Consider the following 25695-nt stretch of genomic DNA (forward strand, 5'->3'; position numbering starts at 1 on the left):
GAAATGTCGTAAATTCGCCCTCTATGATTGGAAATTTGTGAATAATGCCTTATAATTCTGCCTATTTCTGCTCTATATTCTTGAGGCTATGATATCAGATGCATAAAAATTTAAATTTTAATGACTTCTTAGTGAATTGAACTTTTTTATTGTTTTACAGTGATCTCTGCATCCCTAGTAATTCTTTGTGCCTTAAATCTAATTTCCTATTTACATAGCTTTATCAGTTTTCTTTTAATTAAAATATTCTGATGTATCTTTTTCTAGATGTTTTCTTTCACACATTCTTTTATATGTCACTTTTAAACAACATATACTTGGATTTGTAAGTTTTTTAGTCAATCAGCCAATCTTTGTTTATAAAAGGTTATTTACATTTAATGCAATTACTAACATAAACAGACCTATTTATTTTGTTTTGTATCAGTCCTACTATTCCTTTTTCTTCCCTTTATTCTTCCTCTAATTGAATATTTTTCATACATTTCATTCTCCTCTACTAGTTTTGAAGATATACATTCTTTATTGATTTCTTTAGAAATCAAAATATGCATCTTAACTTACTATGTCTGAAGTCAATTAATATCATGACCTTAGTACAGGGTTCTCAGGACACTTACTCCATTTACTCCCTTCTGACTTCTATGGCATTGTTCTCATTTATTTCAATGAGTCTTTAATTTTATTTTTAGTCTTATAAGCATTTATTACTACCATTGCATATATTTAAAATCATTTAGAGTAATTAGCATTTTATCAATTATTTTATTCTTACTCTCTTCAACAGTTTGGACACTCTTCCTATGTTTGAGAAATTCATGACCTCTAGATGTTTCCACTTCACTTTAGATATCAGATAATTATTTCCCAATTTCTCTCACAGCCAAGGCATGGATATGCCAACTAAAAGTGTCTAATCAGATTTACCTCTAACAGACTTTGAATCAGAAGCCAGCGAAGTGAAAAAGCAGGTCCAAAGCAGATTCCCTTTAGGGAAGGGTGTCATCACCTTATATCCACGTTTCAGAGGCATCAGAAACAGCATCTCTTGAACACTGCCCAGATCTCAGTATTGACAGTATTGATCGTGCAATATTTTTTCTATGGCCACTCCTTCAAAATGGATCTTTATGATTTGGAGAGAGTGTGTGTGTGTGGGGTGGGGGGGGGGTGGCCTTAACAGTGACATGTGTGGAATGATGTGACTACATTTAATTAAGAACTATTTGGGGATTGCAATTTTCAATCACCTTGATGTTTGCATTCCAATTATAGTTTGTGAGTTACATTACCATCTGATTCAGTATTCATTTATGATATATTCTGTGATATTGAACATCACCTCAGTCTCTAAAAACACTTTTCTTTGACAAATTTTAATGACTAATTTATGGAAATCACCTTTGGAAAAAAATCAAAACATGAGCAGACTTAAATTATATTGAATGTTTGTACATATTACTCAGGATAATTAATTAGAGTACATTTCATTGCATGTACAACCTCCTAATGATACATTATCTTTCAATTCATCAGCAAAGCAACTACATATGAACAGGTAGTTTAGAGATTCTCAGGTAAATGATAAATTATAATGGAAGCACGTAATATTATAATTAAGATATAACTTTGAACAGTAGAAGTAGAAATCTTTCTTTGCAAATAATCATAATTGTATCCCCATTTTAAATTGCTTCTAATATAATTCTTACATTTTATATTTCCACATTAGAGCTATGAAATAAATTGAGAAATGACCTAAATTATGGAGTTCACATTTCTAAGTTGTACTTATTATTCATTTTATGATATTTCTTTACTCTTAGGATTATTAAAAGGAGTTAATCATTTAAGCAGATTCAAATCTTCAAAAATCATGTTTTGGAGGGCAAATAAAATTACTGCAGAAACATGTTAGCATAGCAGATAAATATAAAACTCAATGATAACTCTATTTAACACAAAAAATATTGTATTTACTTAAGAAATAAAATTCATACATCTTAAAGAAAATGTTAATTTGGAAACAAGATATGGCAAAGCTAGTTTTATGCATCTTTGAGTTACAGACATACTTCTCTTAAGAAAAAGATTTATATCTTAAAATGTTTGCAAAAATTAGCAAGCTACTAAGAGGTGATATTTCATTTATCTTTTTCTTGGGCACAACAGCAAAAAAATATTTAATTAAAAAACAAATAAGAATTCAGAAACAATCACACAAGCAATATAATATTGGTTGTTTATTTTAAATATGAGGAAGAGACTTGACTAAATGTGTTTGGTGTAGAATTGTAGCATAATTGGTGTGTTAATATTCAGAGTCACTGATGTTTCTCTAATGTCCACAAGATCCTTGTCCTGTGAGTAAAGTTACCTGTGAGCTCTATACTCAGCACTTTATAGGAAGTGCTATGGGTCTATTTTTGCAATAAAAGCAAGAACATATCGCCCTCTAGTGTTTAGAAAGCTAGGCGAGTCAAGGATTGTTTAGAAATACAGAGAGAATGAATTTTAAAAAGCAAATGCTTCATTTTCTCTTTTCATATAAATGTAATATACCAATATTTAGGTTAACATCTTGAATCCTAGAAACAAATGCCAAACATGATTGATTAGCTTATCTCTATGACCTGTATTATAAAAATGTTAACTAGATTGAGAATAAATTATTTATTTTGAATATTTTACTGCTTGAAAAATTAATTATATTACATTTTATTATAGTTTTAAACATCATTAAAGAGTTAATTATAATACTTTATCACCTACTCTTTTAATAGCTTTTCTTGTATTATAAAAATTAGTTGTAAGTATTCTTTTAATTGTTAAAAAAAAAAGTAATGAACACGATTCTGTACACGGGTCACTCAGTTAGCAGAGGTGACTTTATGGGTCCTTTGTAGCCAAAGTCTGTGCCTAGTGAAAATTCTTTTCCCTTCTCTGAAATGCAAGATCAATGATTATGTGAAACTTACATTAGAAGAAGTCATCTAGAAAATATATAAGAAAGAAGTTACTGATTAAAGCATAACTAACAATATATTTATCATTGTTGTCATAAAATGGAAGACTGAGACAAAGTAAATTCTGGGGGAAAATATACCAATATTAATATAGTCCAAATTTATCCAGACTTCATTGTCTGTGGGTACAAAAGGGGTCTGGTTAATAATAAAGCACACAGATCATTGGCTCTTCTCTCTTGTCACATGGTCATTTCAGTGCCCTTTAAGATCTCACTTGTGCTTGTCAAACGGAAGGTCCATCCTTGCTTTCCTGCCACAGATCACTCACTATCTCAGTAAGGCCACTGCTGCAGGCACCTGCCTTTAAGACACTAGTGTGCATGAAGAGCAGTGACTTCCTGTATCCCCAGAAGTCTGTGTGCATGAGGGTCTTGAACAAATTTTGAAGATCAACCCAGGCAAATGGATGCATGTGTATCTGCCACTCCCTGAAGACTCGAGTTGCTCAGAGATACCAGGGCCTGTCTCAGGGGTAGACAAAACTTGAACATTTAGGTATCTGACTACTCTTTTTAATCCAAGTATTTTATATTCTTTCTCTAGAACAGATTAAAACAAATTGGGTATTTTTAGTTAATTTTTTATGCATAATATCTTCTGACAAACTTGGACTCATCGGAAACAACTGATGCATCATGATATCCTAGCTATAAGTAAACTTAGATATAATTTGATGCAACTGATTTTTCCAATTTTCAAAACGTTAGACTTAAAATCTGAGATCATAGTTCCAATAGAACTATTACAAATATAATAAAATGGAATATCTAAATTGAAACTGTGTTAATGAAGATTATTAAGTTTCAACTATGTGTCTAATTTAGTATTGGGTTATGCTCAAAGGGAGGGAAGGTATTTAGTGTGAAAAGAGAAACTTAATAAACAGACAAGGCCATTGATAATGTACCCACAATCATCTTGGGAAGATACATAAATAAGTTAAATAAAATTGTAGGGAAACCACAAAAAAGATATGAACAACATACTCTTTAGCCATGTAGAGGAAGAAGGATTATCGGGGACCAGCATGAATGGAGAAGGCTTATTATTCTGAAGATTATAAAATTTTAGAGTTTGAAACAAACAACATTATCCAACACATCTCCTTTTAATTTTCTACTTAACATTTTTTGTGGCTTTAATAAAGATAGTACATGGTTCCTGTAGAAGATTCAAATGATATGGAAAAGTGTTAAGGAAGACAAGATGATCAATCTTTTAAGGAGTATCCTTTCAAATCTCCCCCTTTGAATGGATACATGGAAATAAAAGGTAAACAGTTAAGTTTCCTTAGTTTTCCAATAATGAGACTGAAGCTCAGACTTTTTCTTCCACCGTACAATTTTCTAGAGAAGATAGCATTTGAGCTACTCCTTGGAGTAGAGAAAAAAGGTTAATATATACAAGATGTGAATAAGTTGTTGATTTAACCTGATTGTTTTATGCATGTGATAAAGACTGTTTGCTTGATCAAACTTTAGGCAGGCTTCTGAAGGTGCAATTTCTTGAAAAATCTATTTTTAGCAAGAATCCTGCAAATCAGTCTAACGAGACCCTCCACCCTCGATTTGTGATCACCCTCAATATCTAATCAGGTTTCTTATCCTCCACCATCCCATAAGCAAACATTGATGGGAGTCCATTTGACTCCCAGGATGATGTTTATCTAGGGCAACCCTCACCTTCTATTGTTTTGTAGCGTAAGTTAGGTGGTGGGGCTATCTGGCTTTAAAAGTTATTGAAATCACACAAAAATAAAAAATAATAAAAATAAATAAAAAAATCAGGAGCGGCCCTAGAAAAGGTGAAAAGACAAAAAAATAAAAAAAAATTAAAAAAATAAATAAAAGTTATTGAAATCAGGAGTTCCCATCGTGGTGCAGCGGAAAGGAATTTGACTAGGAACTATGAGGTTGTGAGTTCGATCCCTGGCCTCGCTCAGTGGGTTAAGGATCTTCTGGAGTTGCCATGAGCTGTGGTGTAGGTCGCAGACATGGCTCAGATCTGGCATTGCTATGGCTCTGGTGTAGGCCGGCAGCAACAGCACCAATTAGACCCTAGCCTGGGAACCTCCATATGCTGCAGGTGTGGCCCTAAAAAGACAAAAAGACCAAAAAAAAAAGAAAAAGTTATTGAAAGCATCACAATATAATAATTTGGGGGAATAGAAATGAAAAAAAAACAATGATAGGTATAAGGACTTCTCAATCATGTTTCCTATTTATTATAAGAAGTTATTTTGAAATTTAAGTTAAAAGGTAGGATAAAAATTATGTTTGCTGTGTAATCACAACTACATAAAACCGTATTATAAATTACATATCAAGAAAGGACTAGGAAGAAATGCATGAGAGGTTTTTGTTAAGCACTGTTCATTTCTTTTTTTTTTATTTTCTGGGTTTTCACATTTTTCATGCTTTGGTAATAAGATATTCACATAAACTGTGTAACGAGAGAAAGTAACTGTCCGTTTTCAAAAATATTTTCCTATCACCTTTGTAGATGAGTCAATTTATAGAAAAAGAGCCTACTTTTGAGGGAAATTGTTAAAATTATATCTAAGTAAGGAAGCACCCCATGATCTTGTATTTCCTCAGTTATCTTTTTAGCTCTATATAAATTATTTATGTGGAGAGAAAATAAAATGGAGATAGTAAATGGAAATATTGTTACATAAATTAGCTGATTAATGGCCACACTCTTCCCATTAAATCCATTAGCACAAGCTTTATATCAGTAACTTTAAACCATCCACTGGTTTAAAAATAAAAAATAAAAGACTTTCTAGAGATGAAAGGGAAAGATGCAGTAAATAAAATAAATAGCAGTAAGAACAAATAAATAAACAGTAAATAAAAAGCAGTAAGAACAGATGAAAGCAAAATGTTTGTTAGGTGTTTTTTATGATGAGAAGCTATACAGCTAAATTTGCAGATGTACTTGGAAAAGAACAGGCTCTTAATAAAGGCTGATGCATGTATGTGTAGAATGAATGTTGGATGAATGCCTTTGCTTCTTACCTAAGGGAGAAAACAGGAGCATATCCAAAATAGAATTGAATTTTAGACAATCTGTCTGGTCCTACTTTGATTCTGAAGCCCTACTGTAAACATTACCTCCAAATCTACAAAAATTAGACTAATGCCACAGATCTATCCCAAAGTTATCCCAAGTTTCAGTGGAAATTATCTGGATTTTAGGAACCCTTAGGAAGGATACAGGCATTTCAAAGCTGTTTAATTCAATTTAATTCTGAACCATACTGAAGTTATTAATATTTCAGTAGTGTTAAGGGCAAAAATCCATAATGAAATTGTGAATATAAAAATAAAACAGAGTTTTACACAATTTACTAAACCACCCTATTTTGTCATAAATATCATTTCTGCTACTATATCTAGAAATTTTAGGTGGAAAAGCCAAAAAAAGGTCCATTTAGTATTTTCCATCTTCTCAAAGTTCCCGTGTTTTAATAAACGAGATAAATACATAAGTATTTATGGTTTGGTCTTAATAAAAAAGGATTCTTCTTGAAAAATCATATTGTCTCTCTGTTTTAGAAAACAAGACCTAGGGAAATGCTAAATAGGCACTATGCATGTGTATCTCTAGGGAATGGTGAGAAAAGAAATCACCTGACATTTATTCTTCCATTTACTGAGTTGTCTTCCCAATCTTTTGCAGTGTGAATAAAGCTGATAGCTCAGAGCTATGTACCCAGTGTAATATGGTGTTACAATATAATATGGTGGTATAATGTTATCATTATGTTTGAACTGACTCTTTTAGGAATTTGCACTTATAAAAATGCACACTTTGGGGACTAAAATAATTGTATGTCACTGAAATCAAGAAAATAGGAAATGTATAAAAGTTAGGTAATAAGCAACTGGTTATTTACATGTAGGAAAGATCTTTATTGCAGAACATCATAAACTAAGCATACTCCTTTGATTTTGATTAAATATAACAATTATTCATTACTTTGCACCTATACCTGAAAAAAAAGTTGTATATGGAACTATGATTGTTTCTAAAAAATAGTGTCAATATCTTGTGTCCTGGAAGCTGAAAGGAACGTCACTTCACCTAACCATATGATATCAACCAGTACTTAGTCTCAAATTCTTTTGCATCAGTAATGGATATTTTCAGGAACCACGTGGAATCACAAGAGATTACATTCATCTTCAGCTGGAACCTCTGTGATATTTATAATTGTCTTAAAACCAGGTTAAATGATTTGAATTATCTGTGCCTTCTTGAGTAGTGTTTCTCAAACACTTTTGACCCTGACTCAGAATCAAAAATAATCATGCATCTGGACCCAGAAACACACACACACACACACACACACACACACACACACACACACACACATGCAGAAATACCAACACGTTTCCTAAAGCACTATTTAACTTCTCTTTTCATGAAGTACACCGATATTTTTGCTCTGGCCTATTTCATTTTTCTTTTATGTGGTGATGGCCTATAATTTGAAAAATAAGAGTATCTCTATTGAAATATGGTTATAAATTTTGGAATTCTCCCCTAAAGAGTAAAGGTGTCATTAATACATTTGAATAAATGGTTAAATGTTTACACAGCACAGTTTTTAATTTAAAATACAGCTTTATTGCTATGAATATAAGCTAAATATTTATAATATTCTTATGGACAAAGGATATAAAAAGAAGGTACCTGATAAAATATAGTTCCCCCCACCATGTATATCATGAGAAATCAAAGGTGGTCAAATTATTGCAAATTCTTATATCATCCAACTTATAGCACTGCTTCTTTTGAGTTAATCTAATTCACTTCTAGAAGTTTTCTTAATTTTTGTTAGATATTTTTAGCTTTGAATATCTGAATTTTTAAAGTTGAAATAAAATTTGCTGCTCTCTGACTTAAAGTAATTAAGTAAGTGTGAGGGTTTTGGTTTCATCTAACTTAACTCTTGGCTTTTCTCATCAGTGCAATGGTGAGAAAATAGAATTCAAGCACCATAAATCCCTGGTGGTGTAATCTCAGTCTTTTTCTTGTATCCTCTAAATCTCAAATTCTTCATTGTAAAAATAAATTAATAATGGCTAGACAGGATGATGAATGCAAAGAACGTAGCATAATGACTGAGCATTAGCTATGCATTAAATGCTGGCAAATATTTTCTTTTTTTTTTTCAATGTCAACCGATCTTTAAGAGCCTTGTTGGTCATCTGTGTAATACATCTGATCACTTTCAAGAAAGAAATAATAATGTATAAAATCATTGTGAGTTCTCTCCCCTGGCTTATTTCTGAATTTCCTTCTTGCCAAAAAAAAAAAAAAAAAAAAGCAATAACTACAGTAGTACCTGCAATCATTTGTTTACTAATTTCTCTGCTGCTACCAGAGATTACCTCCCCATCCCTACATGAAGCACTGCTTTGTGATACCAGAAACTGAATTTGACATGAACCAGAGATAGCACAAACCCCACAGGTTAGGGGTTCGGTCCCACAAGACTGCTCCTCTCTTCAGATCCAATCATATGTAGTAAGTTCCCAGCTCTGTCCAAATCGGAGGTCCCCATGGTGTCCCCACCTTGGATTGGATTATTTGCTAGAGTAGCTTACAGAACTCAGGGAAATGGTGATACCAGTTAATTACATGATAAAGGATACAGATGAAAAGCTAGGTGAAGAGTTACATAGGGTGGGGGTGGGGTAGGGACCTGAGAGCAGGAGCTTCTGTCCTCACACAGTTGGGAATAGCCACATGAGTGGATGTCTTCAAAAACCTGGGAGCTCTCCGAACCCAATACTTTGGGAGTTTCATAGAGGCTTCGTTGCACAGGCATGAGCAATCATTTCTAGCTCTTCTCCCCTTTCCAGAGGATAGGGCTGGGCTTAGAGTTCCAAGCTTTTAATAATTGTCTGGCCTTTGTGGTGTCCGGCTCCCATCCAGGAACCCACTAAGTGTTGCCTCATTAGGACAAAAGACAATCATATCACCCAGGAAAATTACAAGTGATTTAAGAGCTCTGTGCCAGGAACTGGGGGCAGAGACGAACATATATTGTTGGAGCTCAGGGCAGGCCACCCCAAAATATGCCCAAGTGGCATTTTGATTATTTTGAATTAAAGTAACTTAAACAGCCAGTACAAAAACACTCTACCTCTCCTTTGTTTCCAGGAATGAGGAAATAAATCTGCCATGTGAAATGTACCCTCCCTGCACCAGGAGGAGGGAGGCATCCTTACCAGCAGAGATAGGGAATTCAGGGTGGAAAGGCTGTGTAAACAAATGCTCCTAAAATTCTTCACTAACTAGTAGTACCCAAGCCCAAATTCCTTTGTCTTGTCAATTCTCAAATGCTTTCTTTCTTTGAGTAAAAGGTATAAAATCTGCCTGCTTTTGTCACTTTTTAGGTCCTATATCTATAAGGCCTCTATACTATGAAATTAAATTTGATTTTCTCCTGCTAATGTCTTTTTTCTTTTTTTTCCATTTTAATTATTAGACCAACCAAAAGAACCAAGTGGGTTGGGGGAGAATTTTTCCTCTCCCCAAACATATGTATTACATCTCTTTGGCATCCCAAGCAATGCCAAACCAACTCTTATCTCAGACATAAAACATAAGTAAACCTCTCTGTTACTTCATCTTTTATTGTCCAGGCTTTCTCACCTCCAGTGGCCAACTTTTGCCAGGGAAAAATAAGTGGGAGGATTGAATGGAAAGTATAACTCTTTCGATAATCACACATACACACAGAGTCAAACATACATCTAGAGTGGTGATAATATGCATCTATCATTCTTCTAACTCTGAACATATTAATGTTAAATAAATGTCACATTTAAATGTTATTTATTCTTTTGGTTGGCAGATTCAAGTCCCATATGCTTTGTATTTCTTTTTCACTATTGCATATTAGGATGAGCTGTTCTAATATGCAAAACTGACATCTCATCCTTTGTACATTCAAAAATAAAAATCACATTTTTGATGTCAGAACAGATAAGGATTTAATAAATATTAACTTCTCATGCACTTAGTTTTTTTTCAAATTCCTGATTGAATGTAGTCTGAACCACCAAAATATGTGAATTTGATTTCTACTTTTGGAGTTCCTATTGTGGCTCAGCAGGTTAAGAACCCGACTGGTATCCAAGAGTATGCTGTTGGTTCGATCCCTGGCTTCACTCAGTGGGTTAAGGATCTGGCACTGTCACAAGCTGTGGTGTAGGTGGAAGATTGGATCAGATCTGGCATTGCCAAGGCTGTGGCATAGGCCAGCAGCTGAAGCTCCAGTTTGAACCCTAGCCTGGGAACTTCCATATGACACAGGTGTGGCCCTAAAAAGAAAAAAATAAATAAAAGGTTTCTATTTTTGTGGGGTGATGGAAGGTGGGGGTAGGAGTGGGACTAATTCTTATTTACTTAAATGGGTTTTTTTAATCAAATACATGAAATTGAAGAAGTCTGGGAATGAATACAATGCCAAACTGGATAATTTTCCTTGGCAAATTCCAAATCTTTTTCAACATTTATTATATAAATTTGATTTTTATTTTTAAAATTTATAGAACATTTTCAGACATATGTAAAAGTGGAGGGTAGACCGTGATTGGTTTATATATTTTATACTAAACATAAGCCTATCACTGTATTTTTTTTTAGTAAAATATAATTCAATTTGTTTAAAGTGAATAGAACTTTAAAACAATTGAAAGGTTTTGGAGGAGCAAATGATCATCCTAAAAAATTATATTGGATAACAAGGTATTAGTAAGTCCCTAGCATGTGGAGTTAATTTACCTTTAAAGTGAATGTGAAATTACTGTGAAGATTTTTAAACAGGTTTACTCTTTCAAAGGGAAAAATTCAGGTATATTTACATATTTGGAATCTGAAGAATTAAAATGTTTGGTAGAAATTTTGAAAATTTTAAATTGACTTTTTTGAGATTGCTTTAAATTTTTTTTCCAAAAACCTAAAACAAAAAGAAATGTTAGTTCAACTACTTACTGATTTTTTAATTTTAATTTTCTAAGTAGAAAAAATGTATTTCAGAACATAGAAATATAAAATAGAGGTATTGATATATTTAATCATTTAATCTTATAATCTTTTAATCACTAATACATTAATTATTCAGAATCCTCAAATTGAAAAAAATTTAAAAAACGAAATATGTGATGGAATATACATCTCCCATGTTACAAAACATACTAATTTGATTTTCTATGATATAGTATGTCAATAATACACACCTTAAAGTATATGTATCACAGACTGAAAACAGGAACTATTTTGGTTACTTTCCTGGGACATTATTTTGGCAAATTGGCAAATAGCAAAACCCATAAGGAGTAGAACACGGGGTTTAGGGGAGTGAAAAAAATTTGCATAGAAAGGAATTCACTAAGAATCAGTTATCCATACAAGTAAAAACACACACAAAAAAGTAATGTAAAACTTATGTCCATTTGTGATGAAGCAATTTGGGAATTTTTTAAAAAATGCTTTCTATAATTTTTTCTTTGAATGATAGTGATCAGAAAAATAGAGCATTTGCTTGTTGGATAAAAATTACTAAAGGAAAACAATTTTAATTCTGATTATGGAAATCAGCCAAATTTAGGAATATGCTCTGAGAAAAACATGTCAAGGTTTTTCTTCTCATCTAGGCTGCTGACCTCTACTTCAGTAGAAAGATCTGAAATCACTCGTTCCATTTTTTTCTTTCTCCCATAGATTTTCTCCCACTTTGCTTCTAAGAATGGAGAAAGAGAAATACTGTCTATTTTGGCTGTTATACTGCAGAAGGCCAAGTGTCTCCCTATGACTTCAGCAAAGAATGTGTGACTAAAGGGAAAAATCTTAAATACTATATATTTAAGACAAAATTGTTCCCTCGGCTTGGCACTCCAGTTACTTAAGTAGATATTTAAGAGCATGTCCCACTGCTCCAAACCCCACATGGATACCTGATTTCCTAATTCTATATGTATTTAATGTTTACTAGCCTTGAAGAGGCCAGTTTTATGGTATTACCATTTTACACTGAAGTTTTCTTTTATCTTATCCCCTTTTTTTGAGATGACTTGTTTGAAAAATGATCTCACTCTGTGTTTCTATGTATATGGATATTTTGGCAAAATCAAATAGCGTTTTATATTCTTGAGGACATGAAAAAATCTACTATGCTCTAAATAGTAAAATCTAGACTGTAAACATCAGGCTACTAATACTTTAGCGTATTGTGAGTTCCTGTTGTGCCTCAGGGGTAACGAACCCAACTAGGATCCATGAGGATGCAGGTCGATCCCTGGCCTCGCTCAGTGAGTTAAGGATCTGGCGTTGCCATGCATGAGCTGTGGTATAGGTTGCAGACGTGTCTTGGATCCAGTGTTGTGGCTGTGGCGTGAGCCGGTAGCTTTAGTTCCAATTCAACCCCTAGCCTAGGAACTTTCATATGCTGTGGGTATGGCCCTAAAAAAAAAGGCAAAAAAAATTAGGATATTAATACAGTAAAATTATCTTTGATTTGTATGTTTCTTATATATCAGCATATGTATACACATAAATACTTATATTATTATGTTCCTTTTAGTCATTACATTTTTCCTCTTTTTCAGATAATGTTTAAAGGACTCTACAGCAATCTTTGGTTTTGGACATACTCAAAATCTCTTCAGCTTTCACTCTCCTGGTCCATTGTCCCCCAGCTTTAACTTGCAATCCCATCAAACATTTTACATGGTTTGCAATGGTTACATGAATTTTTGGGAAGTGGCATTTGTACCATCTCATACTTTATTCACAATGGCACTTTAGGAAAAGAACTCGGAAAAGACTTCCAAAGCAGTATTTTAAAAAATGAATCTTATTGTGAAGCTTCGGAGAAGTTTTCGAACCTTGATTGTTCTCTTAGCTACCTTTTGCTTGGTGAGCATTGTCATTTCCGCCTATTTTCTCTACTCTGGCTATAAACAGGAAATGACACTTATTGAAACCACTGCAGAAGCAGAATGCACTGATGTTAAAATCCTACCCTATCGGTCAATGGAGCTGAAGACAGTTAAACCTATTGACACATCCAAAACTGATCCTGTTGTCCTCCTGTTTGTGGAGAGCCAGTACTCTCAACTCGGTCAAGATATCATCGCTATCTTGGAGTCCAGCCGATTCCAGTATCACATGGTCATTGCCCCTGGCAAAGGAGACATACCTCCTCTTACAGATAATGGCCAAGGGAAATATATTTTAGTGATTTATGAAAATATTCTGAAGTACATCAGCATGGACTCATGGAATCGAGAGCTTTTAGAAAAATACTGTGTGGAATACAGTGTTAGTATAATTGGTTTTCATAAAGCCAATGAAAACAGCTCACCAAGTACACAATTAAAAGGTTTTCCATTAAATCTTTTCAATAATCTAGCTCTAAAGGACTGTTTCGTCAACCCTCAGTCTCCTTTGCTGCATATTACCAAAGCGCCCAAGGTTGAGAAAGGCCCTCTTCCTGGGGAAGACTGGACAATTTTCCAATATAATCATTCAACCTACCAACCTGTGCTTTTAACTGAATTACAGACAGAAAAATCCCTTTCATCCTTGTCTAGCAAACCACTCTATGCGACAGTGATTCAGGACCTGGGGCTCCATGATGGAATTCAGCGAGTTCTTTTCGGCAACAACTTAAACTTTTGGCTGCACAGGCTCATCTTCATAGATGCCATCTCTTTCCTGTCAGGGAAGAGGCTGATGTTGTCTTTGGACAGGTACATCCTTGTGGACATTGATGATATCTTTGTTGGCAAAGAAGGAACAAGGATGAATGTCAAAGATGTAAAGGTAAGAACATTTGTAAATTATATCATTATTTTTATTTTACTAACTTGTGTTGTTGGTAAAATATAATTTTGAATATTTTAGATTCTGAATTACTCAAAAATTTAAGACTCAGTGGGTTTGAAATAAAATAAGCATTTAAAAAAAACAAAAACAAAAACAAAAACCTTGAACTAAGCCTTAGCCATTCCTCACCACTTCCAGAGATGCTTCAGAGAGGCATAGACCTAAACTATCTCAAAAGGTATTTAAACTTAATCTCCATGCCTCTTCATAGGCTTTGCCTATCCCAACTACCAACCCATAGAACAGCCACCCTCACTCCACATATTGCAATTTGTAGCTGTTAAACTAATCCAGTCATGAAAATCTATTGCTGGATACATCCTCCTGCCCTACTTGGGTCTGACAATGGTGATTGAAATACAAAATAGAGAAGCAGCCCAAGACATTTCTATAACCCCAATTAAGCATAGTGCTTGCCTATATGAAATGTTCATACACTTATAAATATAGATATGAACAAAACTAGTTTTATAGGGAATGTGGCTTTGTACTTGCCCTCAGGAGGCTTTTATTTTGGGTAACACCACAATATTACTGGTAGCACTTCTCAGTTATGATCAAATTGCAATAAACAAATTCACTCCATGATCGCTATTAAAGGAAAAGACAAATATGTTTAACTAGGTTAGACAGCAAATTCTGAGAACAATTCCCCTTTTTCTCATCTTGATTTAACATTCTCACTTGGGCCTATCTTGGTTTATATGTAATTAAATTTATTCTGTGAAAAAATAATTTTAGCAAACCTATAAACAAAAATAATAGGACACAGCTTAGAATAATAAAGTAACTAAAGATTGCTAAGATCACGTCAATTTTTTTGTGTGTATTTTTATTATTCGGCTTTTTATCCTCCAGAGATGAAACTTTGATACTACTTCAGAATAATAGCTTTCTTCCCATCCTAAAACCTTATGACCATTATAATAAAATATGATTAAAATCAGTTAAATAAATTCACTTTTAAAAAATGTCAAAGTACATATGGACCAGTGAACTCTGTTTTTAATAAGCCACTGAATGAAGCATCATTTGACTGAGCTACAAATATTACATTTTGGGCATTGTTGTAAAGGAATTAAAATGACCCTTTTTGAGTTCTGTCTAGATTTTTCTGTTTTTTCTTCCATTTCTTATATATATAGTTCTTTAATATAAATTCTAGTTTTATTTTAATTTAAAAATCATAAACTTAAGACAAGGCCATGTGCTTCAAATGCTTCTCTGAGTGATTCATATCCTGAAACCCAGAAAGGAAAGGTTTCCTAATTTCAGTCTAACCACTTGTGTGACTTGAAAAAGTTCTTTACAACTCTAACAAATTTTGCCAGCGCAAATGTGACTATCTCACTCTCAATAGAAAAACAAATAGCTTTCCACTACTACTCATGTAATGTTTAAGGGTTACTGATGACTTCCTAAGTGATATAACTCCAAACAAAATAACAGATTACCAAAATTTAACATGTGCATATGTAAACTAATTATATATTCTACATACACACATGCACAGACACATACACACGTGTCAAACTCAAGTGCTAAGTTAACTGTCACTTTGAAGAAAATATTCTTCTCTGCCCCTTTGTGTGTTGTATCCAGTTTTCTCTCAGAACTATTAATCAAAGAATATTAGAAACTTGATTGGAACTGAGGTCTATTACATATGACTTTGCAGGAAAAAAATCTTCAACTGTGTGTAGAAAATTTCTGCAACTCCCAGTTCTCCTCATGCTCCTTTCCCAATGGTGTAATATTTCATTGCACACTGACAGATAAGGAGAAAGCTATCATCCCTCAAAATCTCCCTGAATGTTCCATAACAAGGGTATTGGATAGCTGGTGACATTTTTCTATATTATTCCAAAATGGAGGGTAGAGATAATTCTGTTCCTTAAAAAAAAAAAAAAAAACATTGAGGAAAGCTGGAAAGTCATGGTTGAAAATTCTTGGCTGTGTGCACAACTGGACCCTCCCTGGGCCACTTCCACATTTAGGCTGGGAGCCTAAAGCTGGGAGTAACTAATAACAAATTCAAACGTCTTGTCTACAGCACCACCTCACTGTATGGACAAAAATATAATAGCGTATTATTATTGAGCCAGTTTTCTCACTTTGAGACAGAGATTCTGAACATTTTTCACGTGCTTTTTGGCCGTCCGTCTGTCTTTGGAGAAATGTCTGTTTAGATCTTCTGACCATTTTTTAACTGGGTTATTTTGGTTTTTTTGGTATAAAATGTATGAGATGTTTGTATATTTTGGTATAAAACTGTATGAAATGTTTGTATATTTTGGGAGAGTGAGATTCTGTATCATGCTTATAAAGAATTAGGATCTTTAAGGGACAGAACTTGATCCAATGAGGAAAAAAAAAGCTTTTTAACTGAACTTGAAAATTCATATCTTTCCCACTACATGGTTCGGCCCAATCTAAACTATAATATATCCAGCTTTTTTTAAAGATGTGTGTGCTTTATCTTATTTTATCATGCCCTTATCTGATCAAAGCCACTGAGATAGAAATTAATATGTCCATTTCTAAGGCAAGCAAAATTAAGATCAGGAGTTTCAGGAGTGTCATCTGATTGTTAATTGAATTTTATACAGAAATTCAAGGTATGAGAGAAATTTAACTACAGAGACTAATTATATTTTTAAACTAATTGTACTTGAATGATTGTGAAATATTAGCTATGGATGAAGTCAGAAAACACAGTCATGTTTTGACTTGTTAATATTTCTATGTAGTCCTCAAGGCAGTCACAAAATACTTCATATCTATCTAAAGCTCTATTAGCAAGATGACCTTAGGCTATTTAGGGTCATGTCTTACACACTTCAATTTATTCTTTTTGGTTTTGGGAGCAACTCTTGTTTTCATCATGCCTTGATTACATGTAGGTAATGTTCACTCCAAAAGTGATATCAATTGAATGATAATGCATTTTTTTAGAGAAAGTTAAAATAATAAGAGGCCATCCTGATTATTAACAATTTAATTTAAAAAGTTTTCTTGCAGCCCATTAACCTGATTTCTAAGAATAATATTCCACAGTTGGTTGCAACCCTTGGTATAGTCATGGAAATTTGATAATATTGAGAAAATATGTTCTTTTTTTTCATAGTTTCCCTAAGATAAAATAAATTCTTCTTCTCTATAAGGTTTTTGAAAATAGTGAACATGGTGAATGTAAGCCTCCACACTGGCAATGAAATCAAATTTATTATTGATGCTACCACTAATTTCTGGTGCCTTAATCAGTTCTGTTGACCTGTCATTATTCTCTCTGTTGGCAAGAAAACATCATTATTAGCATTTTTATATGTCTTTATAATTCTTAAGGAAATGCATTCATTTATTCATTGGACATCTACTGTATATATAAGACTGTATTTAAGACATTATCTGCCTGAGAAATCCAAATTAAAGGTCCTATGTGATCCAGCTCAATTTACCTTTCAACATCTATGCTTACTACCGCTCAATGCACCCTGCTTCTGTTAGGCCAGCCCACTGTCCATTCCTCTGCGATGGCTTGCTCATGTTTACTTTCACCTCTTTTTTTCAGCTTCTAAACCTTGACTAAAATACTTTCCTTGAATTTACCCATATTTCATAATATATCTCAAGTCCAGCTTCTTATGAGAAGGTGACACAGACCCTAATGACCCCAAGTGATGGTGATTTCATTTTAAACACTGAATGTGTGAAAAATCACCGACCTTAACTGTCACTGAGCATCTTCATGTACATGAGTCAACTCCAAAATTAGATGATGAAACAATAGTTTTTCTCATACATCTAACTGTGTCCCATACATAATAAGCAACCTTAGACATGATTTGAAAATGTTATTAACTGTCACTGAGCATCTTCATGTAGACCCCCCTCCTAACAAATGACTCTGTCATAAATATTCCTGAAATTTGTAGTGATATATAGGGGTTCAGTATTAAGTGAACAAGGAAAGCTACATCTTCACTTCAAATTATTGTGCTTAGAAATTAGATTCTACTAAGAGCATTTTATTTGTTTTTTCTATATTTATATTCTTTTTTTTTTTTTTTCCCAAGGGCCAAACCTGAGGCATATAGAAGTTCCCAGGCTAGGGGTCAAATTGGAGCTGCAGCTGCTGGCCTACACCACAGCCACAGCCACAGCCACAATAATACAGAATTCAAGCTGCGTCTATGACCACACCACAGTTCACAGCCAAGCCGATTCTTAATCCACTGAGGTAGGCCAGGGATTGAACCCACGTCCTCATGGATACCAGTCAGATTCGTTTCTGCTGCACCACAATGGGAAATCCTGTATTTATATTCTTGATGATATTGTTTATTGTGAACACATCTATTTTTTTTAGAAACAAGGATTTTAGAGTCCTACTTTCATTTAAACTTGTTTTCTCCCTATCAATCAATTATTATTAGTTATTTAAATAGCATGTTTTAAAATAAGACCTGTTACCAAGTAAGGATTTTCTCTTCAGGAAAGATTTTAAGGCTTTTTGCTTAGAAATTAGATTTTAATGTAAGACTAGACATTCTCTGAACTTATTTGCACACAAAAAGGGCTAAATTGTAATGGATCTAACACTAACTTGAGCATTCGCTTTGTTAGTTCACAGTGTAAGAAAATTACTGAGCAGAGAGCAATTTCTTGATACAACAGGGAAGAACCCAAGTAAAGCCCATAGAACTCCATCTTGCTGCTCACAATGTAGTTATTGTCTTCATGGGAAAGAGAAGATGTTAGATCATATTTTGGTAAGAGCAACCAAATGGGCCATGTCCCAGCAAGATAGAAAACAACCCCTATTATATCCCTTAAATCTCATGGTTAATGCCATAAAAGCCTCCAGGATATCCGTAGGGGATATTTTCTGATAACTTTGTATATTTTGTCATTCTCTGTGATCATATATAACTAGTCAATTATTAGCTCAAATTTTAATAAGTCTCTTCAGCTAAGGCCAGAATGTTGTTGTCAGTAATTATTATCAAAATGTACTGATGGTTTCATATCCAAAGAATATGAATGGTTTCATATCTAAAGAATGACTAAAGAGAAAAACAAAACAAAATGAAAACTTTCCTCCTTTTATACTCCCTGTAGAAATACTCAGTGTGTTCTAAAATAAATTATTACGGACAAAAGCACCTTGGTTATAGAATCTTGTGGCAGGTAGGCTATATCATAATTATCATTCAGATAATAGATTGAACTGTTACAACTGTCACAGGTATCATGTTTTCTTTTCATTCAACCCCCCATTTTTTATGTCTGCTCTGAGTTTTGCCCTCTCGCTCTTTGCTGAGATTGACCAGCAAAGAGCTTTTTCCTTCTTTAAAAAAAAAAAAATGAAATATAGTTGACATACAATATGATGTTAGTTTCAGGTGAACTACATAGTGATTTGATATTTGCATACTTTATGAAATGATCACCACTCTAACCATCACCTGTCCTCAAACAGTAATTATAACAATATTGACCATATTTCCTATGCTGTATATTATATCCCAGTGGCTTATTTATTTTATAACTGGAGGTTTGGACCTCTTTATTTATTTCACCTATATCACCCAACCACCCACTCCACTCCCCTCTGACAATTTTATCAGTTTTTTCACTGTATCTATGAGTCTGTTTTCATTGTTTCTTTGTTTTGTTTTTTAAGATTCCACATATAAGGAAGAACATACAGTATTTGTCTTTCTCTGGCTGACCTATCTCCCTTAGCATACTACCCTCTACATCCATTCATGTCATTACAGATGGCAAAATTTCATTTTTGTGCCCAAGTTATATTTTATTGTGCATATACATCACATCTTCTTTATCTGTTCATCAATCAGTGGACATTTAGGTTGTATCTACATCTTGGCTATAAATAATGCTATTACAAATACCAAAATGCATTATCTTTTGGAATTAATGTTTTTGTTTTCTTCAGGTAAATACCCAGAAATGAAATTACTGGATCATTCGATAGTTCTATTTTTAATTTTTTAAGAAAACTCTGTACTGTTTTTTTTTTGGGGGGGGTTGTTTATTGGGGGTTTTTTAGGGCCACACCTGGGGCACATGGAAGTTCCCAAGCTAGGAGTCGGATCGGAGCTGTAGCTGATGGCCTACACCATAGCCACAGCAATGTGGGTCCAAGCCATTACTGCAAACTACACCACAGCTCATGGAAATGCCGGATCCTTAACCCACTGAGTGAGGCCAGGGATCAAACCCACATCCTCACTGATACTAATCAGGTTCTTTACCCCTGAGAAACAATGGGAATCCCCTCTACACCATTTTCCATAGTGGATGCACCAATTTATAATCTCTCCATAGGTGCACAAGGATTCCTTTTCTCCAAATCCTCATGAACACTTGTTATTTGTTGTTTTGATGACAGCCATTCTGACAGACATGAGGTGGTATCTCATTGTGTATTTGATTTACATTTACCTGATGGTTAGTTATGTTGAGCATCTTTCCGTGTGTCTGTTGGCCATCTGTATGTCTTTGGAAAAATGTTCATTCATATCTTCTGCCCATTTTTAATTGGATTATTTGTTTTTGTAATGTTGAGTTGTGAGTTCTTTTGTGTATTTTGGATATTAACCCTTATTGGATATATCATTTGCAAATATTTTCTCACATTCAGTAGGCTACCTTTTCATTTTGTTGATGGCCTCCTTCTCTGCAAAGAAACATTTTGTTTTGATGTTGTCTTGTCTGTTTATTTTCTCTTTATTTCCCCTGCCTAAGGAGATAGACCCAAAAATATATTGCCAAAACTGATGTTAAAAAGGATACTGACTGTGTTTTCTTCTAGGAGTTTTATGGTATCTAGTTTTGCATTTAGGTCTTTAATCCATTTTGGGTTTATTTTTGTATGTAGTGTGAGAAAATGTTCTAATTTCATTCTTTTGCATGTAGTTGTCCATTTTTCTCAACACCACCTATTGAAGAGATTATCTTTCCCCCGTTGTATAGTCTTGTATTCTTTGTTGTGTATTAATTCACCCTAGAAATTTAGTTTATTTCTGGGCTCTCTATTCTGTTCCACTGATCCATGTATCTATTTTTGTGCCAGTACCATGCTGGTTTGATTACTGTAGCTTTGTACTACTGTTGGAAATCCGAGAGCCTGATACCTCCAGCCTTGTGTGATTATCCTCCCCTTTGTGGGATGTAGGCCCAGGGGTATGGTCCCAACTATTCTTCATCTTTGACCTCCTACCCATTTCAATGTGGCTCTTTCTATATATCTTTAGTTGTTGAAATTTTTTTTCTATTAGTCTTCGAATCATTCTCATAGATAGTTGCTCTGTAAATAGTTGTAATTTTGGTCTCTCCATGGTAGGAGAGGAGTTCAGAGTATTCCTACTCTGCAATTTTGGCCACTTCTCTTTTTTTCCTGATAATTCCTCTGATGTATCTCTTAATTACTGTAATTTTGAAACATTTTATAAATTCTAAAGCATGTACATATAGGCCATCTACAATTTAAAGCATGATAATAAAAACAGCCTTGTACACACCATCTGGCTTAGGTTATTGGATGTTACCACCACCTTTCCAATCACGTACTACTTTATCCACTGGAGAAGTAACTGGTAATCTGAATTTTACTACTATACATATTCTCTGAAATTTCTTTCCTTACTTTTATACATGACATTCACCCACATTGATGCTAATAACTCTAGTTGACCAACCTTAATTTCTTTCCAGTGTTTGTTGTCTACAATGTTGGTATTTTCAGACTTTCAAATTTTTTGACCATTTGATGGATTTAAAATTATATATTAGTTATTATTAGCATTTTCCTGATTATTTATGATGTTGAGTAGTTTTTCTTGTACTTAATGACCATTACATTGTTGCAAGCTTTAAAAAAATTTCTTTGTCTTTTTAGGGCTGCACCCATGGCACATGGAAGTTCCCAGGCTAGGGGTTGAATCGGAGCCACAGCCACTGGCCTGCGCCACGGCCACGGCAATGTGGGATTCGAGCTGCAACGGTAACTCTTAAAAATTTTTAAATGCCCTGAAAGTACATTACGAAACATCACATTTTATCTCTAAGTACCTCAGCATTGATTACTTTTCCAACATTAACCTCATTTCACATATAAGTAGGAATAATCATCACTTTTGGACTATTTAACATATCCTTAGTAATAGAGCAATATTCCAAAACTTATTTCAATTTACTCAGTTATAAATCACCTAAACATACTAATTTAAATGATAAAATTTGCTTATTTTATTTATGTATGTTTGCCTAATTTGTTTAATTATTTTAAGGAATTCCCACTCATAAATGCTGCGTTTGACCTACAATAAAAGAAAAAATAACATTTCTGTGTCTGTGGAAAAATGTTCATTTGAAATATTGCTGCTAGGAAAAAAAGTATCATTACTTATTTTATAAACTCCTGAATATTCCAGCCCCCAAAACAATATTTGATAATGTATAAGATGTACCCTCATAATCTGCTCCCTGTTTACTCCTCACATTCAGGGAAGAATAATCAAGCTCTTGGTCCTTGGCCTCAATAAATTCAATTTTGAGAGTGTGTGTGTGTGTGTGTGTGTGTGTGTGTGTGTGTGTGTCTATGCAACTTGACAGAATTTTGCATAGTACCAGCTATTCATCTGTTCTAACTCTCTGAAACCATTTTTTTAAATAAAAAAGTACAGTTAATTTTTGCTACCTGTTAAGTTTATGTAATTTAATTCTAAGCCTTCCTTATTACTCTACTTAAGAAAAAAAGTTTGGCGTTCCTGTGGAGTACAATTTCACTTTGTACCATTACTACTGAAAAAAAGGGAATTCAAAAAGATCTTGAAATTGAAACTGTTTGAGAATACGCTACATTCAAACATTGCTGCATTTACCTCAAGCAGGAGAAATCACTTCAAAGCTTTGTGTTCTGCTATAGAAAAGCACATCTGATTTCAATGTATTAATATGCTAAAAAAAAAAAAGGAAAGGAAATGAAAGAAACATAGGTCGTGGGTGTTGGGGAGATAAAGTTAAACTATGTTTTAAAATCACAAAAGAAAGTAATAAAATTTCAAGGGAAAACAAAAAGAATTGTTTCCTATCTTGGAAAACAGAAAACAGAAAGGACAAATATACTACTAGGGTAACTAGATCATCCAAACTTAAAATGCAACTTTATAATGATTAGCTTAAAAACCCTTGCTGCAGTAAAAAACCCATCACACAAAAAAAATTTCAAAACATTGTTTTTCCATTTGCAATGATATTATTGAAGGTGCCTTGCTGTTCAAATGTAAGTAAAAGAATTAAGCACTTGGGGCAATAATACAGTTTAAGATCATTAACATTATTCAAGAAGTTTAAAAAAAAAGTCCTTTTCCTCAGTGATAGTGGGTGGATCAATAGCTATGAAAAGATAAAAGTATCATTTCCTAGGCATGGTAAGGAGGGGGAAGAAAAGGTGGGACGGGGCCCTGTATTTATACTTATTTATATACAAATGCATACATGTGTATAGACATGTGTATATATATAGAAAATATGTATATAGCGAAAATGAAGACACACACACATATATCTATTTTATATGGATTCCTATAAAAGACATGAATCAGCTAAATGAATAAGAATCTATATCTGAACTCTGTGCTACTGATACGTGTGTGTGTCCATGCATTCAAGTGTGTGTATATATGTGTGCAGCTAGGCAGAAAATTTCTAGTCACAAAGAAGCTGTATCTGTATATCCAAAGCATTTATTCAAGCACTGCAGCTGAATTGATATGTTTATTAAGTCAGCCTAAATAATAGCCTTGCGGACTAAATTAAAATATTTAAAGAGTTTATGCTAAACATAAACTGCATACCTGTGTGGAACTGTTTTCAGAAACAAAACAGGACTGGATTTTAAATTTTTGAAATTTTTGCCAAATGTCTTATAATTTAAAGCATAGCTTTAGTGTATTTACTGTGATTGGCTCACTTAACTGAAAGAGGGATGAAATAATAGGGATGTCATAGTAGTGAATGAAATTAAAGTGTTAGAATGGACGTTTTGACAACCAAGCAATAAATTAAAAAGCAACAATAATAAAAAAAATTTACTACTGACACTATGCAAAGCATTGTTCTTAGAGTTCTATAGGTTTTAATTGAAATCCATAAAACAAAGTCATGGGTGTGTCTAGTACTCCATTTTACAGAAGAAGCAACAGAGATGCTTTGAGTTTACAAAACTTGTTCAAAGTTACATAACCAGAAGGTAGCAAAGTCGTTTGAATTCTGGAAATCTTAACTCCTACTAAATTCACTACAGTGCTTCTTAATATTGACTTTTTATCTTTTTTCGCATTGATCATTATATTTGCAGAATGTTTTCTTTTCTCTATATATTTTTATTTGAACAAATCTTTTGTAATTTCACTGTCCTCATTAGAAGATGTAACCCTAGTAAGTGGAAATTTAAAATAGGAATCATAATTCAAAATTTGTTCTTTTGCCAAACTCATCTAATACCTTTTTTTGTTTTTTAACATGAAACAGTGAAGCATAAATTAAAAATTATTAGATATTATTTAATCTGTTAAATTCCTCCATTATGAGAATTCGATTTTTGATAAACTATCCAAATACATATATTATATATGCATATATGTTTGTATATTTAATCACAATCATTAAAGTGATTTTTTTTGGCAGATATCTGAAAATTTATCTCCTTATAGTGTGTTCATTACTTACCATGTAATACTGGAAGGCAGAAAAACTTTTTAGAAGGTTTTAGAAATGTATTTTATTTATCTCAAGCCTATTTTCTAATCCTACATAGGTATTATTATTAATGGTCTGCTTGTTGTTGGCTATATTTTTACTGTAGTGATCAAACAATAAATTAATAAAAGTGCTTTGTTTTAAGTACCAAATATACAGAGAGAATCTTATAAGAGTCTTGAAAACACATTTTAATGAAATATGTTAGATGAAGTTGTAAGAGTTATTTAACTCTTCTAAAGTAATTTTGCAGTATTTTAAATCTTCATTCACTCTGTTACTCCAAATTTAGTGGGAGAAGCATCAGCCTCTGGGGTTTTGTACTGCTGATTTACTTACATCTATAAGTCATCTTGGATTGAAGTAACTACAATGCAGTATACTAATATTTTTCCCATTTGGCAATATTTTAATACACAGTATCAGCTTTTACAATGACAATCTCATTTGGCAATATATCTTCCCATGCATTGAATATACTGATGCCCTTCTTATTAGGCAACAAATCATCTACTATAATATGTGTGGTGCTTTTCAATCTTGCGTTTTTCTCAGGCTTAGATGACCAATAAGCTAGATGAATAGTTCCCCAAACCACTGACATGACAATGTAAATTGGCCTAGTCTTTATTAATAACTGCAGCTTCAAGAATGGCAGCCTACCATGTTTGAGTTCAGATGTTAAGTCTAAACTAATACTTGATGTGGTCATATTTATGAATATTTTGTTTCAAGTGTTTTTGAAGACTCTTCTTTATAAACAGGTGGTGTAGAAGAGGAAAGTAAAAAGACTAAGTGCAAAAAGTAAACCAGGGGTATTAAATTAAAACCATTTGAAGCATTTGTGACAACATCTATACTAATACGGACATGTAAGGCATTTCTATTTTTATTTATGCTAAAGTCCTTATGGAAATTAATGCTGCCTGAAATATATGATCTTTGAGTAGCAACAATTCCAGTT

The 25695-nt window shown here is 33.4% G+C and overlaps 1 protein-coding gene across 2 annotated transcripts in view; it reads left to right on the forward strand.

Annotated features, from left to right (window-relative positions):
* Positions 1-25695, forward strand: part of NDST4 (N-deacetylase and N-sulfotransferase 4) — a 238000-nt gene that overhangs the window by 15851 nt on the left and 196454 nt on the right. The window contains exon 2 of one of the 2 annotated variants that reach the window (XM_047798919.1): positions 12659-13877. In XM_047798919.1, coding sequence (XP_047654875.1) covers positions 12900-13877 — 978 coding nt within the window. In that variant the 5' untranslated portion in view covers positions 12659-12899. Of the gene's footprint in view, positions 1-12658; positions 13878-25695 lie in introns of those variants that run through there. The other variant, XM_047798920.1, reaches the window with a different exon arrangement.

Source organism: Phacochoerus africanus, chromosome 10 (genome assembly GCF_016906955.1).
Source record: "Phacochoerus africanus isolate WHEZ1 chromosome 10, ROS_Pafr_v1, whole genome shotgun sequence".
In the NCBI taxonomy this organism is placed as follows: Eukaryota; Metazoa; Chordata; class Mammalia; order Artiodactyla; family Suidae; genus Phacochoerus; species Phacochoerus africanus.